This window comes from Scleropages formosus, chromosome 7 (assembly GCF_900964775.1).
Source record: "Scleropages formosus chromosome 7, fSclFor1.1, whole genome shotgun sequence".
Taxonomy (NCBI): Eukaryota; Metazoa; Chordata; class Actinopteri; order Osteoglossiformes; family Osteoglossidae; genus Scleropages; species Scleropages formosus.
In genome coordinates, this window is record NC_041812.1 from 27,428,646 (window position 1) to 27,448,624 (window position 19,979).

The 19,979-nt window shown below is 44.6% G+C and overlaps 1 protein-coding gene and 1 pseudogene across 7 annotated transcripts; both read left to right on the forward strand.

The window, feature by feature from the left end:
• Window positions 1-2,083: 2,083 nt before the first annotated feature.
• LOC108931156 (UDP-glucuronosyltransferase 2A2 pseudogene) lies at window positions 2,084-3,571 on the forward strand (annotated as a pseudogene).
• A 3,833-nt stretch (window positions 3,572-7,404) lies between these two features.
• Window positions 7,405-18,317, forward strand: LOC108931155 (dipeptidyl peptidase 8-like). Of its 7 annotated transcripts, none has more exons than XM_018746769.2 (20): window positions 7,405-7,433; window positions 8,252-8,519; window positions 8,901-9,013; window positions 9,400-9,570; window positions 9,724-9,892; window positions 10,261-10,371; window positions 10,731-10,859; window positions 10,956-11,017; window positions 11,236-11,336; window positions 12,055-12,217; window positions 12,908-13,067; window positions 13,347-13,426; window positions 13,757-13,909; window positions 14,254-14,389; window positions 14,527-14,672; window positions 14,812-14,958; window positions 15,222-15,374; window positions 15,737-15,879; window positions 16,778-16,889; window positions 17,272-18,317. In XM_018746769.2, the coding sequence occupies exons 2-20, from the start codon at window positions 8,264-8,266 to the stop codon at window positions 17,395-17,397; spliced, it is 2,631 nt and encodes an 876-aa protein (XP_018602285.1). In that variant the 5' UTR covers window positions 7,405-7,433; window positions 8,252-8,263; the 3' UTR covers window positions 17,398-18,317. The 7 variants fall into 7 exon arrangements, with proteins under 7 accessions (XP_018602285.1, XP_018602281.1, XP_018602286.1 ...); XM_018746765.2 differs by lacking the exon at window positions 7,405-7,433 and adding an exon at window positions 7,472-7,638; XM_018746770.2 differs by lacking the exon at window positions 7,405-7,433 and adding an exon at window positions 7,472-7,638 and having other exon boundaries at window positions 8,257-8,519.
• Window positions 18,318-19,979: the final 1,662 nt, after the last annotated feature.

The following is a 19,979-nucleotide window of genomic DNA, read 5'->3' on the forward strand; positions in this document are numbered from 1 at the left end:
CTGGTTTAGTGTCAGTCTATTTTCCTTCAGCAGGTTACCTCATAGGTCATCATCGCGAATCCCCAGACTTATCCTACCTCTCAGGCTTGAGTGCTCACAGTTGACACAGTAGGTTAACTTTGAGGGGGAAAATGCATTAAATTATTTTGGCTTTTTATTTGACTTACTTTGCTAAAATGGATTTTTAACTTGACATTATACAGTACTTTGTGATGATGAGTGGCAAAAATTCTCAGTTACATATTGTACATCATGGTTCCATTTTATAACAATAAAATGCGAAAAAGGCAAAGTGAAGTTAATACTTTTTATATGTGCTGTAAATGAAAACGTAAAATGTACAAAGGAAAATCCCCTGAAATACATCCGTTGCCACCACATGCTTAATAACTTCCTGGAACAGATATGCTTCTGGGAACCACATGCATATTTTAGACAATAGTTACAACAATGGAAGTGCAAACTATACCTTCACAGATGCTAGAACAGTGTAAAAAATCCCTGTCACCTTCAGACCAGATCACTTGGATTGAGGTTTCTTACATGGGTAAAGCTCTTTACTTCTGGGACAAACATCTGTTTGCCTTGGGTGCAGTACATTTTGTGCAAATTCTGTGAATTGGCATCAAAGTGAAATTATGATGTCGCACCAGTGACTACTGTGTCAGAAGCTGTAACTGTTTTACTGTAGCTCAACATTTTTTGTGTAAGCTATGCCTTTTTGTTGACATAGTACACAAAAAAAAAAATTGTGTTCCATGTCAATCAGTTCAAACACTTTCTGCTGGATACTACGGGAGAACTGGGCTGCTTAAAGGTGAGAATTCATATAATAAACATTATGTTTCTGCTGGATCATTATGTTAATTCACTAATGTTTTTTTATGGTCGATCTTTCAAAATTTTGTGAGTTCAGGAAGAACCTTTACACTTACTCTTACTTTCAACAACGAGCCTCTTGTTCACAAGTACTGTACAACTGTTAAATACCGTACTGGAAAAAAATATTTCTAGAAACCTGTAAAGGCCTAAAAACTCATTTGAAGAGGAAGTAAAAACTGCAAGTATTTCCCTTGATTTGAGTATAATCTGAACACAAGTCTGTTTTTTGTTCAGAAAACCAAACCTAGAAAACCTATGAAATGTATTGGTAACCTCCATCGCTGTACAATCCTTTGACCATTATATATTTTGATAGTAATATGAACATGTTTCTATAGTCAAGTCTGTTGTAGGTATTGATCAAATGCTCTAATCATAATGCGTAAACTGTGACTCCAGTTGTTACATATCAGCAAACCTGAAATATTTGTATATGTGAATACTTTGGCATCATTCTTAATACCAGAAAGAATTATATTCTTTTAAATATATGCTCAAGGACAGAAATGGCAAAACAAGAAAAAAGATGAGGGGATGATGATATTCCTTCAAAAAATTTGTCAGTCAAGAAGCAACATGTATTTCTACAATTTATATAATATAAATTATATATATAATTGTTTAATTTTTAATTTACCTATTCACCTTTTTTCTCATTACTTCATGAGACAACAATTTGAGTTGTTACACAAAAAAGCACTGGGGGCAAATCACATATATCAGGATTTTTGGACTGGTTTACCATTCCAGTCAGCTTTTACATTCCCAAACATATAAATCAATAAATGTCCGTAAAGCGTAACTAATCTCAAAAGGAGAATGGGACTGTTGCAACCAAGCTGGCATCTGCAATGTTTGTACAGTTTTCCAGTCTCACCAGTGTTTGCAAATTGAAAACAGGGTGTATGGTGAGCTTTCATGTAGTTTTCTGGTTACATTAATGTTTAGCAATACATATGTACATATGTATATGTAGTCATAAGTGAGAAAGTGAATTTACTGTACTGTTTCTCATTTCATAAGAGAAACTTTAATATGAACAACATGCTCTGAAATCAACCCTTATTATTAAATTCTTAACTTATTTTCTCTCCAGGTGCTCTGTGGGAAGATGCATCTCTTGGTCTTCATTTTAACCACATTTTTGTTTTGCTCTTCTGGCATCAGTGGTGGAAAGGTTCTGGTGTTTCCACTGGATGGAAGTCACTGGGTCAACATGAAAGTGTTGGTTGAAGAGTTACATGCAAGGGGTCACAATGTCACAGTTATTGTCCCTTCAAACAGCTGGTACATAAACAAAACATCCCCATACTATAACTCACTTATCATCCCTATGACAGATGGATTTGACGAATTTTTTTTTGAATCCCTTTTGTCTAAATTAATCCAGATCCAAAAGGAAGGTGCATCTCTTTGGAAAATAATAAAAATGGAGCTGGAAATCAGCATCAGATTTTCAGAGTTCCACTATCACATGTGTCGTATGATCATAAGAATATTTGATGACACCAACCTAATGAAGTCCTTTCAAGATTCTAAATATGACCTTGTTCTGACTGACCCAGTCACTGGTGGTGGGATGCTCTTGGCGCACCGACTAGGCCTTCCTCTTGTTTATAATGTAAGATGGACTTTGCAAGGAGAGGGTCATTTTGCCATTGCTCCTTCTCCACTCTCCTACGTTCCTTTCCCTGGAGCACAGTTAACAGACAAGATGAGTTTTATTGAAAGACTACGAAACGTCTTTACCTATCTCTTTGCGATGTTCCAAGTGTCAGTCGTTATAAGTCATAATTATAAAATAGTATGTCAGCGTTACTTTGGTCATGATATTGATATTTTTACCTTGTTGCAAGGAGCTGATATTTGGTTAATGAGGAATGATTTTGTGTTTGAATTCCCACGCCCCACTATGCCCAATGTTGTCTACATGGGTGGATTCCAGTGCAAACCACCCAAACCTCTCCCCACAGACCTTGAGGAATTTGTTCAGAGTTCTGGAGAACATGGTGTCATTATCATGTCTTTAGGCACATTATTTGGTGAACTTCCACACGACATTACTGAGGAGATTGCAGCAGCATTTGCCCAACTGCCTCAGAAGGTGATCTGGAGGCACATAGGAAAAAGACCTGCCAGTCTTGGCAACAACACCCTTCTTGTCAAATGGATGCCACAGAATGACCTTTTGGGACATCCAAAGACCAGGGTCTTTGTGGCACATGGGGGGACCAATGGAGTTCAGGAGGCCATTTACCATGGTGTTCCAATCGTTGGGCTTCCTCTAGTTTTTGATCAGCCTGACAACCTGTCCAGGATGAAGGCAAAGGGTGTCGCCAAGATTGTGGATATTGCTACTATGGATAGAAACACCTTCCTTCAAGCTGTACAAGAAGTGCTTCATGATCCGTCCTATAGGATGAAAATGCAGCATCTGTCCAGATTACATCGGGACCAGCCGATGAAACCGTTGGACCGAGCCATGTTCTGGATAGAGTTTGTCATGAGGCACAAAGGTGCCGCTCACCTGCGGACAGAATCGTACAAGATGCCATGGTACGTTTATCATTCAGTGGATGTTATTGCGGTTTTGTTTGCTTTTGTGTCACTTGTCGTACTGTGTACTACTGTAATTGTAAGATTTATGTGTTATAAAATAGGGTGGAGAATCAAAGTGAAAAAAGAATAAATATGAAAACCCTCTTAAATATATTGAGGATAGCTGAAGAAAATGTTTTTTAAAAGCTAACGTTAGTATAATAGGGAAATCCTGTTACATTTTACAATATACACAAGGTTTTACATAATGTAGATAGAGAGAGAAAGATAAACACTTCACTCCCTAGGGGTTATTTCAACAATAATTGAATTAGTATATTTCAAATAGATCATAGTTAAAGAAAATCAGAAAAAGTAATCTTACCGTCATGGCAGATGTTTTCAGTTATTTTTCAATCACATTTTACAATAAATATACAGTACTTATAAATATTACATTAAATCAACAAATGAAGAAATTAGCCCCTGATGTGATGTGTCATCTTTTTGTAATCATCATGAATATGTTCATAATTAAACAAGGTCAAAAAACATTACAGAGTAATCCATGTTTTTTTCCTTTAAGTGTCTAAATAAAATTACATACTGTAGCGTCCCCCCATGAAGCCACTAGAAACACGCTCGGCAGACGGGGTAAAAAAAACGTGCTCTTTATTAGAAGCGTACATGTCTCTTAACAGCAGTCTTAACAAAGATGCTTCGGATAGTACAAGACACAGAACAATTCAGAATCCCCCTGGGTCACTCCCAGCCCCCCTGCTGCACCCCATGGTTAAGGGGTCCCCCTCGAGACTCCCCAGAATTCCACTCTCGAACACTGAACGTAAATAGAACGACAACCAATCAGAAACCGTACACACACACAAACACTAATGCCAACTATTTAGACATTTACTCCCCTTAGCACTGTTACACTGCCCCCCCTTTAGCAGTCGTCTGTCCCAGCGACTGTCGACCCCGAAAGCACAAAGTCCCTGAAGAGCAGAGGCAATCTGCGTGCCCTCCGGGGTCTGTGCGGAGACGGTGAGCCCGCTGGACCTGGTGGACTTGCTCTGGGAGGCCCCGGCGCAGGTTCCTTGGGATGGTAAGGGGCGAGTCTGTCACGATGTAGAACCACCGGTCGACGCCCTGGCCCCATCTGCACCCTGTAAATGGCGTCCGACAGCCGATCTAGAATCACGCAGGGACCCACCCAGCTGTCCGCGAGCTTAGGGCAGAGCCCGCGTTCCCTCCAGGGATTGTATACCCACACCCGGTCTCCTGGGTCCAGGGGGCACCCGCAACACTGCGTGTCGTACGCGCGCTTCTGCCTCCCCCCCGCCTCCGTTAGATGGCACCTGGCAAAAGTGTGCACGGACTCCAAACACTGCCGCAGTTGCTGAAGGTACTCCGGACCCGCTTCACCCCCCCACCTCAGGCTCTAGTGGGCTGCCGAAAGCTAAGTCCACCGGAGTCCTCAGCTCGCGTCCGAACATGAGCAGGGTAGGGGTGCAGCCCGTGGACTCCTGCACGGCAGAGAGGCACACCCACAGGACCAGGGGCAGGTGTCTGTCCCAGTCACGCTGATGTCGGGAGGTGAGCACAGAGAGCTACGTGGTGAGTGTCCGGTTGAAACGCTCCACCAGACCGTCGCTCTGTGGATGAAGGGGCGTGGTGCGCGTCTTCCGCACCCCCAGCCGGTCACACACCTCTTTCATGACTTGTGACTCAAAGTTCCTGCCTGGTCACTGTGCAGCTCCTCCGGTGCCCCGAAACAGCAGAACATCTCCTCCATCAACCGCTCCGCTGTGCACTCTGGTCCAGCACTGCATACGCCTCAGGCCACTTGGTGAACTGGTCTATGGCCACAGGCATGTAGTGGTTCCCCCGATCAGTGCGAGGAAAGGGTCCCAGCACGTCCACGCCCACGCGCTCCATTGGGGCACCCTACTGAAGTCGTTGCAGGGGGGCATGCGACCGGTCACTGGGGCCCTTACGCGCCATGCAGGCATTGCAGCAGTGCACGAACAGCCCCACGCCTTGGAGACACCCCCCCCCCAGTGAAACCGCTGGTGCAGCCGGTGCAGCATCTTTGCCACGCCGAAGTGCTCAATGCCGGCGGGACCGTGCACTCGCTGCAACACGTCTTCCCTGAGGCTTCGGGGGACAAGGAGCTGCCACAGGACTTGGCCGGGCACCAGCCCCCCCCCCTCACCGCAAGGCTGTCCCACTGTGAGCAGTACGACTTGACGGTGGGTCCGTGTGGGGCCACAGCAGTCCAGGGTGGGCGCTGCCCTGACTGCAGGAAGCCCCGCACCACTGCCAGCTCCGGATCGGCTTCCTGGGCCTGACAGAACAGCTCTGTGTCGTCAGCGGATACCCTATCGCTCGCTGCATCCGCTGCCAGCACAGCACAGGTCTCGTCTGCAGTCGCTCGCCGCTCCTCCAGCCGAACGCAGTGCTTGCACAAGCCTGCGTTGCAGGGGTACCGAGAAAGTGTGTTGGCGTTGGCGTTGGCGTGCAGGCATCCTGGCCGGTGTTGGACCTCAAAGTCATACCCCTGCAGCAGTTCCAGCCACCGCGCTATCTGCCCCTCTGGCTCCTTGAAATTTAGGAGCCATGTGAGTGAGGCGTGGTCAGTCCGCAACAGGAACCTGGTCCCATAGAGATAGGGACGGAAATGTTTAATCCCTGCCACCGCGGCAGGAGATCTCGCCGTGTGACACAGTAGTTCTTCTCTGGGCGACTCAGCTGGCGGCTGTAGAATGCAACCACCCTCTCGCCTCCATTTCCCGCCTGCGAAAACACAGCTCCAATGCCTCGATCACTGGCGTCCGTGTCTACGATGAAAGCCATCCCAGGGATCGGGAGAGCCAGAATGGGATCAGACGCCAGAGCCTCCCTCAGGCGATGAAAAGCGGCTGCGCACTCAGGGGTCGACTCGAATGGGGTGCCCTTAGCGGTGAGGCGGTGCAGCGGTGCTGCGATGTCTGAAAACCACGTACGAAGCAGCGATAATACGACACCAGCTCCAGGAAACTCTGCAATTCCGACACATTCTCTGGGGTTGGCCAGTCTCGCACCTGCCGCACCTTGTCGGGGTCCGTGGACACTCCATTTGCGTCCACGACGTGGCCCAGGAATTTCACCTGCCGCTGGAGGAGGTTGCACTTCACGGGGTGCAGCTTCAGCCCAGCCGCACGGATGGCAGTGAACACCTCCTTCAGATTCGCCAGCGCAGACTTGAAGGAGGAGGAATGCACCAGCAGGTCGTTCAGATAGACAATGCACAAACACTGAACATAAATAGAACGACAACCAATCAGAAACCGCACACAACTATGTATGTACACACACATAAACACTAATGCCAACTATTTACACATTTACTCCCCTCAGCGCTGTTACAATACATTACCAAATTGGCCCACAATTAGTGCCGGATTATGTACTATGAGCCTTTACAAAAAAAAAAAAAAAGAAATAAAATAAAAACAAAAAATAAGATTATTTAATACTGTGTGAATATGTAATCGACACTCAAAGCTTGGTGAAGTAAAAGTAATATGAAGCAGTAGTGAGCAGGCTGCAGGCGGGTTCAGTGACAAGACAAGTCGGGATTTATTTTCGTGTTCACTGACTGAGTGTATTCATGTCAGCGATACATAACATACAGGTCGCCCACGGACCGCAAAGATTTATTTCAATTAATATAATATACAAATGATGGGTTTACAAAAATTATGCAGATTTAGAAGACACAGTGTGCGAGGAGGCACCGGAGGGGGCTGTACCTATGGTAGAATATCACAGCGCACTGGTATTTAGCACTGCACTAATAATTCCAGGGTTAATAAAAAACGCGCTCGTGGCTACTACTACCCTCGCGAGCTGTGTCCGAACCGGAAGCGATTATTTGTCGGTTTGGTTGAGACTGACTGTAATATGGTCGTGTTCCTCCCGGCCGTTGGGGGTGCTCTACGTTCACATCTGACGTCAGGCCTCCGCCGCAGGTTTGCTATGAGCGCCTCTTCATTCCTTTTCCCATCGACTTCACCGCAGTCGTTGACGGCAAAGTTCAGAGTCAGGAAGTGCAGCTAGGAATAGAAAACTTTGACATTTGACTTATTAATACGCATTAATTTTTGAGATTAGGGTCTCTAGTTTTAGCATCTGCGACATCGGACACAACGTAAGACACAGCCCCTCATGTCTTTGGTACTAAACGCCGAATGGTCTCGTCGCTGAGTAACGAAAGTGCTAGTATATAGTTAACACAGAGAGTCGTGCTAGTAGCTGTCAGTGGATTCAGGCTCGTCCTCGTGCAGTACAGATTTTGTCTATGTTTAGGGTTCGAATGTGAGGGTACAGACAGATGTAGATACATGGTTTTGAACGGCGTTTGATTTAAATGTTATGTATTTTCAACGCTTGTCTAACAGTCAATGTTTCAGTTAACTGGATTTCCACCAGAAAATTAAAAAAAAAAAAAAATCCGAAACAAATGACATGTCTAAGGCTTAAGTCCCCTCAAAATTGACAACATACCCTAATAAATCCTAAGTGAATGTTTTGACGTACACAAACCCCTCGTTGAAGAAGTGTGGACTCAAAATAATCAATTTCTTGAAACTGACCTGTTGTTAAGTAAAAGCAGATAACCTCTGTTTGCCATGAGGTCAGTAAATAAACTGATTTTTAACTCTCTAAGCTAAATTCTCTTGGGCAAGATCAAAGGTAGCTATTTTAAAAGAAAATATTGGCACAAGTAAAGTGTTGGAATTTTTTGCCATCCTCCTTATAACTGCACTTTTCCCTTTTTGTGTGGAAGTGCAGGGCAGTTATGTCGTCGCCTGTCGTGGATCTGGGAGGCAGTGAGGCAGGCGCCAGAGGACAGCTGAAGGACGGCCTCCCTCCCGGAGGTCTGGAGGCACTGGAGAAGTTCTGTGTGGAGCAGCATTCCTGGTGCGAGCTCAGGAAAATCCTGACAGAGACCCGCAGCTTTCAAAACCAGATGGTGCCCAAACCTCCACACGAGTTCCAGTTCGTACGGAAGAATGACCCAGAGGGGACGCATTCCCACCGAGTATACTTCCTGGGTGAGGAAGATGAGGAAGACTAGGGTTTGTGTATGTTGAAACCATCACACACATAGTGTTTTAGACTGGTCTTTGTTTGTTTGAAGATACAACCGTTAAAGTTGATGGATAATTTCTTCCATTTAATGTCGGTCTGTTTTCCGATTGGTTCCTGGTTGATCAAGAGCTTTATGTGTGTCAGCAAAGCTGCACGTTACAATATGAATGTGTCCGTATCTGCACTACACCAAGAATTTTAACTAAATCATTACCTGTTTAAGAGAGCAGGAAATCATAAAACATCTAGTTCAGTCAAATGTTACAAAGGTGAGATAAGATCATGAGCTAAATATGTAAGGGATGGTAACAGTGAGCATTGCGTCACTGTGTGTTTTTGTGCAGCCATGTCCACTGAGAGCAGGGAGAACTCGCTGTTCTACGCAGAAATTCCCAAGCGGATCAACAAACAGGCCCTGCTCTTCCTCAGCTGGAAGCCCCTGCTGCTGCACTTCCATGTGAGTTCAGCCCTCTGGTAAACAGCCATATCTCTGTAAGCAATCGGCTCTGCTGTTTTGTGTGCTTCGCCTCACTCCTCCCTGGGTCTTCTTCCATTCTCCTTGTTTCTAACTGGATCAAAGCAGCCATGATATTGATGTCACATTAAGGAGTGGAAGCTTTCAGGCACTGTGGCAATTTTGTACACGCCTCTCTTCCTCAAGTTAATTATTGCCTTACTGGTGGACAGAATAAATCCAGGTGCCGCAGGTACCATGAATGAAAGTCGAGTCAAAGTATCCTTCAGAAATCTGACTGAAGTATTTGTTGCTTATAGTCATTTTTCCTCAACATCCCTTTCTCTTTTCATACCCTTTCTCTTTCCTTCTTTCTCACTCTCCCTTAGAGCCAAGACTATGGAGAGTACTATCGTGAAGATGAACTTCTGCGAGAGAGGAAGCGAATTGGCACACAGGGTATCATGACCTATGATTTACACCGATCCAGTGGTACCTTCCTCTTCCAGGCTGGTGGCTCCATCTACACCGTGAGGGATGGCGGCCCACACGGTTTCACGGTGGGGCCATAACTGTTGCTGAGTTTTCAATAATTAGAAATATATCAAATGTAAATATAATCATATTTGTGCGCATGCATGTTCAAGTAGAAGCCTACTTTTACACCAGAGCACAATAATTTTTTCAACATTCAGACCTTCTCCCTTCTTTAGAATCAACCTCTAAGACCTATGAAAGTGGAAACTTCATGTCCCAACATCCGAATGGACCCAAAACTGTGTCCCGTGGACCCCACCTGGTTCTGCTTTGTTCACAGCTGTGACATTTGGATTGGAAATTTGGAAACTGGGGAAGAGAGGCGCCTCACATTTGCCCACAAAGGTGATCTCACTACACACGATTTTAGAACGGACATGGGCCAGAAAACATCTTTTTATGCCAAAATGGTGTAGTGTATCTTACATCTTCTGGATAAAAGACTCTAGTGAGGAACAGCTGTCATTATTTGTTGTGCTTTTGCAGATTACTGCTTCCTATGTGATTGGCTTGCTGTTCAGGCCGACGTGTGTTAAATGATTAGTATTTTCAGTATAATTGGCATTTAGTAGACTCTGGAGGCCTTTGGAACTACCGCTGTTCCTCTTTAGTAAAACTTTTTAGTCTGCTTTTCTGTGTTCTTAGTTTTCAGGATTGGGAAATGTGATTTTCCTAGCTATTAGTGTACCATTGACCACAATGGTATCTCCTAGGTCTGCCCAATCTGAGGGATGACCCAAAGTCCGCAGGAGTGGCCTCCTTCCTGTTGCAGGAAGAGTTTGATCGTTACACAGGATACTGGTGGTGCCCCGTTGCAGAGGAAGGTTCGTTGATGTGGTATTTTCTTTCTCTTGTTATCATCATCTACATTTGATTCAATCACATGGTTTATTATGATATTGAACCAAGTATGAAAATGAAAAAATTCTATTTAAATTTTCAAGCGTTATTGTTCCTCTACCTTTGAGAAGGTTATTTACCCTGAATTTACTTAGCTTACCGAACACTGTAGTTTACAATTTGAGTAAAATGCCTTGGGGGCAGGACGTTTACATCAGACAAGCAAAAGGTGTGTGACAGACCAGTGTGACGAAGCTTGTGCTCTGTTCAGTTAAGTGTTCCTCTGTATTTTACGCGATTAGGTTTTCGTTGACGCAATGACATGTCCTTTTTTTTGGCTCAGTTCCAGGTGGCTCCCAGATGTTGAGGATCCTGTATGAAGAGAACGATGAATCCGATGTGGAAGTGATCAACGTGACCTCCCCCTTGTTGGAATCACGACTGACTGAGTCCTTCAGGTATCCCAGGGCTGGTGAGTGCAGACTGATTGCCCTCCAAACATATCCACCAGGCACCTCAGTGTTTTGTACAGCAAAGGTGAATAAACATGATTGTTTTTTTCTTCAAGGAACTGGCAACCCCAAATCCACTCTCAAGATGTCTGAGGTGGTGGTCAGCGCTGATGGAAAGGTGGGTAAAGTCTCTACTCAGTACTTTTTTCTACTCAGTAATAGACTTGGACATGGTGGTCACATTCTTGTGTTTTCGAATGTGTCTTAAGAGCAGCTTGCATGTTAAATTCCTTGAATGTACATAAATACTTGGTCTTTAAAGTTATCTTCAATAGAAGATTTTTTGTGTAGCTGTGATATGGTTGGGCTCTTATGTCTGCTTCCATGTGTGTCTAGGTTGTGAGTGTTGTCGACAAGAGGCTGGTTCTGCCAATGGATGTCCTTTTTCCTGGTATTGAGTATATCACCAGGGCTGGCTGGACATCGGATGGCCGATTGTGAGTACACCAATGGACAGATACTACCAACTCACTTCACCTTGTACACTAGGTCCTTAACTTATGACCACAATGACAACAGCATTTTTACCGCAAAGTCACAATAAGTTAAAGCTAAATATTAGTCTAGGTATTCCTCAATTTATTCCCAGATTGTTGGTAAAAACTCAGATATAGCTACAATGAATGAAAATAAAGATATGCACAAATTCCTGTTTAATTTAGATTGCTGACTGATATATCATGTGCAATAGTAATTGTCTTGTTATTGATCGTCAATACCCAGAAACAAAGGAGACGAACTTAACACTGGAAGTGTGCTGAACTGAGCTGGTCCTAAACTTCTACAGTGATTGTGTGTTTTACTGCCAACCATCAGCTGAGTTTGAAAACACAGGTTGCATTCACTCTACAATCAGTAGAAGTTTTTGAAAATAGATGAGTGAAGAAAATTCAATTTAAAATCACTATACACTGGAAAAAATCTTTGTGTTTTTGAAAATTCATAGCTGAAATGTTCATTAAACAAGGGTCCTGTGTCATGCTTTTGGGTATCTGGGACAAATATGATTGGAGGGTTTGCCTGGAGATAAACATCAGGAAAGAAGTTTGCACAAATGTGTGGGCAGATGGAGTTCTCAGTACAGGTAGTCTATAAGGTATGAGAATGAGCAGTAGGAATGATCTTAGTCTGCATTGTGATTACTGTGTTCTGCAGTGCCTGGGTATTGCTGCTGAACCGGGCCCAAACCCAGCAGCAGCTGGTTCTGCTTCCTCCGCCACTCTTCATCCCAGTTGACACCCCAGCTGATGTCTGCCCAGATCCTGGCAGCGTCACACCTTTCATTATCTACCAGGAGAGCACTGACATTTGGATCAATGTGAGGAGTTTCTTTCAGGGAAAGGCTGCTCTCTGATAGTCCTGCTGCAGACAGCCTGTGTGATGATATGTGCATGGTGGATTGAGAGACACCAGTTATGGTGGTGGGCTTAAGGTCATGTAACAGTGTTGTGCACCAGATCTCAATATGGTTAATTTTTGTATCAATATAAAATTATATAAACCTATTTTTCTATCCCACACATATAAAAGAGATCTGCACTGGTTACCTGAACTAAGCACTTTGTACAAGGTATATGTCACTTTAAGAAAATAACAACATACTTAAGACAGCTATTTAATGTATTACTGCTTGTTTCCCATATAGCCTTTTTGTATTTATATATTTACATTGTACTTAAATCTTTTTGTCGCATTGTCTGTGTATATTATATATTGTGTACATTGTCACCAGACTCTGGCCTGTGTACTGCACTGTCTTGTCTTGTTTCTGCACTTCTCTGTTGTATTTATCTTTTTTTTAACTTACAAACTGCACTGTATGTTTTGTGTGGCACAGAGATCTAGAAAGAAATGAAATTTTGTTCTTCTGTATGCGTAACTCACCTATAGGCAGAATGCCCATAAAGTTGACTTTGATTTTTGAACTTATTTTTAAATACTCAAAAATTGTATTTTGTGCAACGGCAGCATGGAAGTGTCTGAATCCCTGTTGTGGCACCCTTCACAGACCCACGACATCCTGCACTTCCTGTCACAGAAACAAGATGACGAGATCAGCGTTATCGTGGCTTCAGAGGTGCACACAGGCTTTAGGCACCTATACAGGGTCACAGCCCGGCTACAGGGCAGCTGGAGCCAAGCCAATGGAGAGGGCGGAGCCACTGCAGGTAACACTGCCTTTGCAGTTTAATTGCATTTATTTGTTTAGTTGACACTTTTCTCCAATGCGATTTACAGTGTTAAAACTACTTGGTTATTTACCCATTCATACAGCTGGGTAGTTTTTACTAGAGAAATTGCAATAAGTACCTTGATCAAGGGTATTACAGCAGGAGGCGGGGTTTGAACCTGCAGCCTCTAATTAATGCTGTATATACTAGTGGTTTAGGATGCAAGTGTGTGGTGTCTCTGGGGTTTATGCCTGGTGTACATGTGCTTCCACCCAGGTGATTTCCTGTGTCCAGTGAAGGAGCAGGTTGCTCTCACCTGGGGAGATTGGGAGGTGCTAGGGAGACATGGCTCCAATGTAAGAACTTCCACCCAAGCCCACACACAGTCCATGAGCCCCAGCTTCTCAGGTTTTGCACCTGTGCAGACCTTCATTATTAGTTTCCTAAAATGTTAACACTGACTAAATTGCAGATACCGTGTGGTCTGTGAAAGCAATGTTTACATTTTCATGGTTTGGCAGAAGGCATCAGTGACTCAGAATGAAGTTGATCAGGATTATTAACCTTGTAATGAGTGAGCAAAAATAATGAACTATATAATAAGTATTGAGTGGGTCCCTGGTGTTCACAGAGTACTTTTCAGTGGGTGTGTTTGTTTTTCTGCACCCATGTCCTCGCCTGCACAGATCACAGTGGATGAGGAGAGGGGGCTCCTCTTCTTCCAAGGTACCCGCGACAGTCCTCTGGAGCACCACCTGTATGTGACCAGCTGGCTGTGGCCCGTCGAGCCCTCGAGGATCACCAAGCCTGGCTACTCCCACACCTGTCGCGTTAGCCAGGTGAGCTGACACTTCCTGGCCAACGCGTGCGAGCATTCAGTGGCGTCTTGACGAGTTTGAACTTTGGCTTTGGTTTTTTAAGGTTATACATGGTTTTTCAAAGACGGTTTGGTGTCCTTGAATGACTGCTACTCTTGCCCCCTCTTTGTGCCTTCTTCATCAAAAGCACTTACACACTGCAGAGAGTCCAAGTGTAGGCTCACTTTTAAGGTTCCTGCAATGTTATGTCACCTGTTCTGTCATTCAGCCTTTCTGCCCCCTGCCTGTCCACCCTCTTGCATTATCTCTGGTGTGTGGTGGGTGCCTATTCTGCTGCCAACCCCAGTCCATTCCCTGTCTTTCAGCTAATGGACATATACGTGAGCCGCTTTAGCAATGAGACAACTCCACCATGTGTTCATCTGTTCCGGCTGAACATGGAGGAACGGGAGCCAGAGCACCTACAGGGCGAGTTCTGGGCCTCTCTCATGGAGTACCCAGGTGTGCTTCATATCTTCTCATTCATCCTTAATCAATAGTGATACAGCATTATACTGTACATGTCTAAGGACTATAAATACAGAAGTATGCAGATTTTCAAATAGAACATTTGCTATTTTGTGTTGTCACAATTGCAGTGTGCCCCCCTGACTACATCCCCCCGGAACTTTTCTCCTTCAAGAGTCGGTCAGGACACACCCTGCATGGAATGTTGTATCGCCCCCATAACCTACAGCCTGGAAAACAGCACCCGGTGGTAGTCTTCATCTACGGGGGTCCGCAGGTACCCCCCCATCTTTTGAGCAGAGCACTGATTTCCTGAAATTATGGTTTTCTATCGAAATTCAGTTTTATATTGTTGCGCCACAAAGATGTGGTGCTTACGTGATGGGGCCTTTGACCTGACCTTTATGTCACTTAAGGTGCAGTTGGTGAATCGGCGCTTCAAGGGGCTGAAGCACATGCGATTGTACACCCTGGCCTCGCTGGGCTACTGCGTGGTCATCGTGGACAACCGTGGCTCCTGCCACCGTGGACTGGCCTTTGAGAGCGCATTGAAACATCGCATGGTGAGCCAGACTAGTCTGGGATTGGGTGGGGCTGGAGTTTGAGCTGGGTATTGGGGCACGAACTGTGTGGTCAGTAGACTTCGCTAGTGTTATGGTAGGTTGATACCTCAGAATCTAACAATACTGTCTTTACTGTCCAGATTCCCAGCATAGACAGCATACATGTGTTTTTGTGTGTCTGTCCATGTTCTCATTCTTATACCTTGTCCCAGTCCAGTTTGTGTGCGTACATATGACTGTGTTCCTCCTGTCTGTCACCCCAGGGTCAGGTGGAGATTGAGGATCAGGTGGAGGGCCTGGAGTTCCTTTCCTCACGCTATTCTTTTTTGGACATGGAGCGAGTAGCCATTCATGGTTGGTCCTACGGGGGCTTTCTTTCCCTCATGGGCCTCCTGCAACGGCCTGACATTTTCAAGGTCAGTCAGGCCATAATCCGTAGTGCAAAAGTCTTCCCCAGACTGCTATTGTGTCTTTGTACTTTCACTACAGAGGAGATAGGACCTTGACTTAGTACAGCTCTTGAAGTCTGCTGTCCCCATGTATTTTCACATGGCCTTTTAATTAGTAAATCATTCTGTCCTGAAACACAACACAAGTAGCATCCAGACTATGACGTGAACAATTCTGAAATTGGTACAAGAAAACCAATCACCTGTGCCACTGCTAAGGACTGAAGTTCTGCACCTCTGATGTGTCAGACCACTGTTCCACAGATTTGCGTTCTTAGCTGTGGGCTATGCTTCTGCTGGTAGAGCATTGTGTTTGAGTTCCTCTCCAGGTGGCAGTGGCAGGAGCACCGGTCACCATGTGGACACACTACGACACAGGCTACACGGAGCGTTACATGGGTCTGCCAGAGCTCCACCAGGAATGCTACCAGTTGGGCTCCATCGCCCTGCAGGCGCACCGCTTCCCCTCCCAGTGAGTATACTCCACATTACACACATGCAATAACAGGCACAGTACAAAGTTTCATTCACAATTTCATAAACACACACGTACACACAAATACATTTGAGTAGTATGTGCCCTGAAGAAATGTGATGAAGAGTGCAGCAGCAGAACAACTTCTAAGATCTGAAGCATCATTGTTTGTACAACCATCTACTTTATATGCAGTAATTCCTCCTGCCCTGACAGTAGTACTGATGACAACATAGCCTGTGGATCTGATGATAACACCCTGGCTCCTCAGTTTATGAACACAGTTGGGACCAGAATTCTGTTCGTAACTCAGTTTGTTTCAGCCGTTAACCATTGCCACTTTTCTTATGTTACGATCCATATATGTTTGATAAGAGCTCAGCTGTACATTAATTTTATTCATTCGTTCTCGTATATTGCTTTAATTGAAAAAACTTTGTAAAACCTTTCAGTATTTTTTATTAACTTTAATCTGCATTAGAATTGCAAGTCAAAAAAGCTTAAAAATTACTAGAAAAATATCCCTTTACAGTCTTTAATTTGTTCATTGTTTCATTCCATAAACTTGTCATCTTGTTAGTGATCACCGGCACTCACGAAGACCAGACAGGAGCTGTAAGCACTGGAATAAGTTGAATTAAGGCAATCCTACACTCCTGTTTGGCGACAGTTTGCTGCCATTTATCCGCATGACAGGTGAACACAGGTCGCAGTTGCTGTACTGCACACAGAAATCTTAGAAAACAACTAAGTGAATAAAACACTAACGTAAAGAAACTGGAAAATGTTTGTATTTTTGACAATTCATAACTGCACTGTTTGTAATATGATCATTTGGGATCCTGAAGATGCAAACACTAATGATAGCTGCCTTTGGATCTGCCCTGTCCTCCAGGCCCGGCCGGCTGCTGCTTCTTCACGGCGTTCTGGATGAAAACGTGCACTTCACCCACACCAACATGCTGCTGAGTCTGCTTGTACGTGCAGGCAAGCCCTACCATCTACAGGTGAGCTTCTCATACACACATGACTACAAGTACGATTAATAAAGTATATTAATATAATTATTTGTAGGCATCCTCCCCAGAACAGAAATCCTAAGCTGTTTCTGGCCAAGCTTGCGTTAGGAACCATCACAAGGCACCAATGAAATAAGGAGAAAGAGACCAGATGGCGACACAAAAACATTAAGTGTTGAAGGAAGCCTGAGAGATAAATGGTACTTTTAACAGTGTGGTTTGAGTTCTGAAGCACCTCTGTAATGACTTGCAGCTTGTAGCATCTCTCTCGAACTCAGATGGCTTTCACATTGCCACCACCCCCAAAAAACATTCTTAGAAAGTCACTGCCTGCTATCCTGATGGAATTATCCTCTGGACACCTCTGCAGCTTTACCCACAGGAGAGGCACAGCATCCGCTTGCCTGAGTCTGGAGAGCATTATGAGCTGCACCTCCTCTACTACCTGCAGGAGAACCTGGGCTCCCGTACCGCCACCTGCCTCATGGCCTCCTGAAGTTCCATGGACTTCTAGCTGCTCACCAGCAGGGGGAGACACACTCCACATACTGGAGTTGTAATGCGACAGGTCCTCGGGAGTGACCTCAGAATTTCCCTGGACTGGCATGGGGCATGAGGACTTTGGGACCTCACAGAGGAAGTTCCGGGTTTTTTAAAGGAGGGGTAAACAAAATATGTGTTCCTGTTCAAGTGGTGGGGACCTAGTGTTTATATTTCGGTGTGACACAGAAACACCAGGAGGGTTTGAGCTTACATCAGTTGTGGCCATATTGCAGGACTACCTAATTAGAGAGCCAGATCATTTGTCACTGAATAAAATGATTCCTGTACTGATGTAATTGGACAAGTTCCGCTGACACTATAAGATGAGTTTAACTTTAAAACACTAGTAGGGCCATTACTGCAGATGATGATCTACATGGGCTGCAGTCTTATTCCTCAGCATGTCATGAGGATCTGGAGCTGCTGGGGCAGCACCTGTGGGCTAACCACATCAGCAGTCCACTTGGGAGAAGGCTCAGTCTCGGGTTCCCCTGGACCACTGGGATCCTCACAGCAAACCCCTTCTGTCTCTCTGCTTTCTTATTCTTACCAGGGACCTGCACGTTTTGGGATGTGTCCACATAATCACAGTTTGTGCCTACAGTTATACCGCTTAGTTGCACAGATCGCAGATTTACAGTCCTCCACATATGTGGGGAAGATAAAGTGTCATCCATACACGCAGTATACATACAGAGGGATGTGAAACAGTTGTTTCTTTCATCACTTCTTTCCTCTATTTATGTGATGTCAAATTTTTTCTCTCTAACTCCTTGGCAGTGTTTTGCTCTTCATCAGATCTTAACTGTAGTGGTTGTCTTTGCTATACATGCTGACTTGGTTGGTTTCTAAATAAAAAAAGAAAGGCAAACACTTTGAATGCCTAGAATTTGTATTTATTAAGTGGTTCTGTCATGGAGTCCCTTTGACAAAGAATTTGTGGATCTTCTGTGTGACTAAGTAACGAATTATTCGCTTCCCATGGTGAGAGACCATTTACCCATTTACCACAGATTTACAGCCAGTTTAGTTCCAGTCTGGCTGAGATGCATTCCATGGAAAATGAACCTTTCTCGGGTTGCATCTTCAGCACCAGTGTTTTCTCAATTACAGCATCATTCTAAGGTCCTCTATCTTCACGAAAAGCCCACATTCCATCTCAGCAATGATTAACAATGCATACAATTAAGATTACAAAACCGATGTAATTTTGTTGAATTTAATAATATGTTGTGTTGTCTTGGAAGGTGAAGATGTCTTTGGGAAAGCTGTTGCTGTAGTCACATTTACAATAGGTCCTCAAGATTATGGTGATGTGAAGTAAGACACACCAGCACTCCTGCATTACAAACCTTCATGTAGAATTGTCCATGAAAGACCCTGTCACTTAACTAAGCTGGATGGGGTGAGACAGGCAGGTTTCCATCACACACTGCAGTTTGTCTTTTGTCCCATGAAGGACTGTTTTGTGTCGGTGTCGGGGACCGACCTTCATTTATATTCCACCTTGCACCCATCACACATCTGGATTTCAGTGTTCTCACAAACTTCACTCACCAAATGGCTTAACTCTCAGAGCTTAAGTTTCTAGATCGTTCAGTCGCACCTGCATTCTGGGGGCAAAATTTTCTTCAGACTGTAACTAAGGTGCTTCAATGGCGCAGTTTCCTGCCTATAAACATTACCAAAGATCGAAGAGGCTCAAGATCCATAGACCATTGCTGGTCACAGCAGCGCCACGTCTATCAGCAGTAGTAGCAGCAAGCAGGCAACGCTGAATCTTATTCCTTAAATTGATCAAATGAGCAGTTTTCGTTACATTATCGTCATAGGACATTTTCTGGGCACCTTCTCTGGGATTTTCAACTCATCTGGTACCAACAAATGACCTGCAGAAAAGTTGCTACACTGTGTGTGGACTGTGTCCTGCTCTGCTGTCCGCTCAGGCTGGAACAGCTCTCTTTTACTGAGTCGAAGGGTCTGTTTTTCCCATCAGGCTTTGCTGTTGCAAAGCAGACTTAACATCTGCTTGGGATTAAGAAAGGGATCGCCACTGGCTGTCATTCAGGATGAGCTCAAATGGAAATTTTTCACTTTTTATTAGGCTTTTCCCACATGTGGTATCCAGGACTGTGACTCTGAATTTCAGTATGAATTTTGCTGCAGCTGTCCTGCTACCATTTTCTCGGCTTTATTCACCTATTCAGGACCTCCGCTGCCTCCACACCTCTCCCTCTTTTCTACACTCAGCATCATGCATATTCAGTGAACACAGCCTAGGTCAGGCCCTTGTTAACACCAGTCCTAATAACATGCACCTTCAATAGAAAGGCAAAACACAGATGAGTGTGTGTTGGCGGGGGCCCTCCTCTTCCCCTTTCCTGGCTAACAAGGCGCCCATTGATGGGACACTTGAGCTGCCATGGTATACGAGCGTGCGGGAGCCCTCCATTCACAAGGCGCCTGCATTTTACTGGGACTCACAATCTACTTTTAAGCTAATTAGGATGAGAGTAGGCTCTCCCGTGGAGTATT

What these genes read in the sequence shown, in the direction of transcription:
- LOC108931155 (XM_018746765.2), top strand. An exon ending in TGGTCAGCGCTGATGGAAAG is followed by an intron (nt 11,018 to 11,235) that starts GTGGGTAAAGTC and finishes ATGTGTGTCTAG; the next exon opens with GTTGTGAGTGTTGTCGACAA. An exon ending in AGAGGGCGGAGCCACTGCAG is followed by an intron (nt 13,068 to 13,346) that starts GTAACACTGCCT and finishes GCTTCCACCCAG; the next exon opens with GTGATTTCCTGTGTCCAGTG.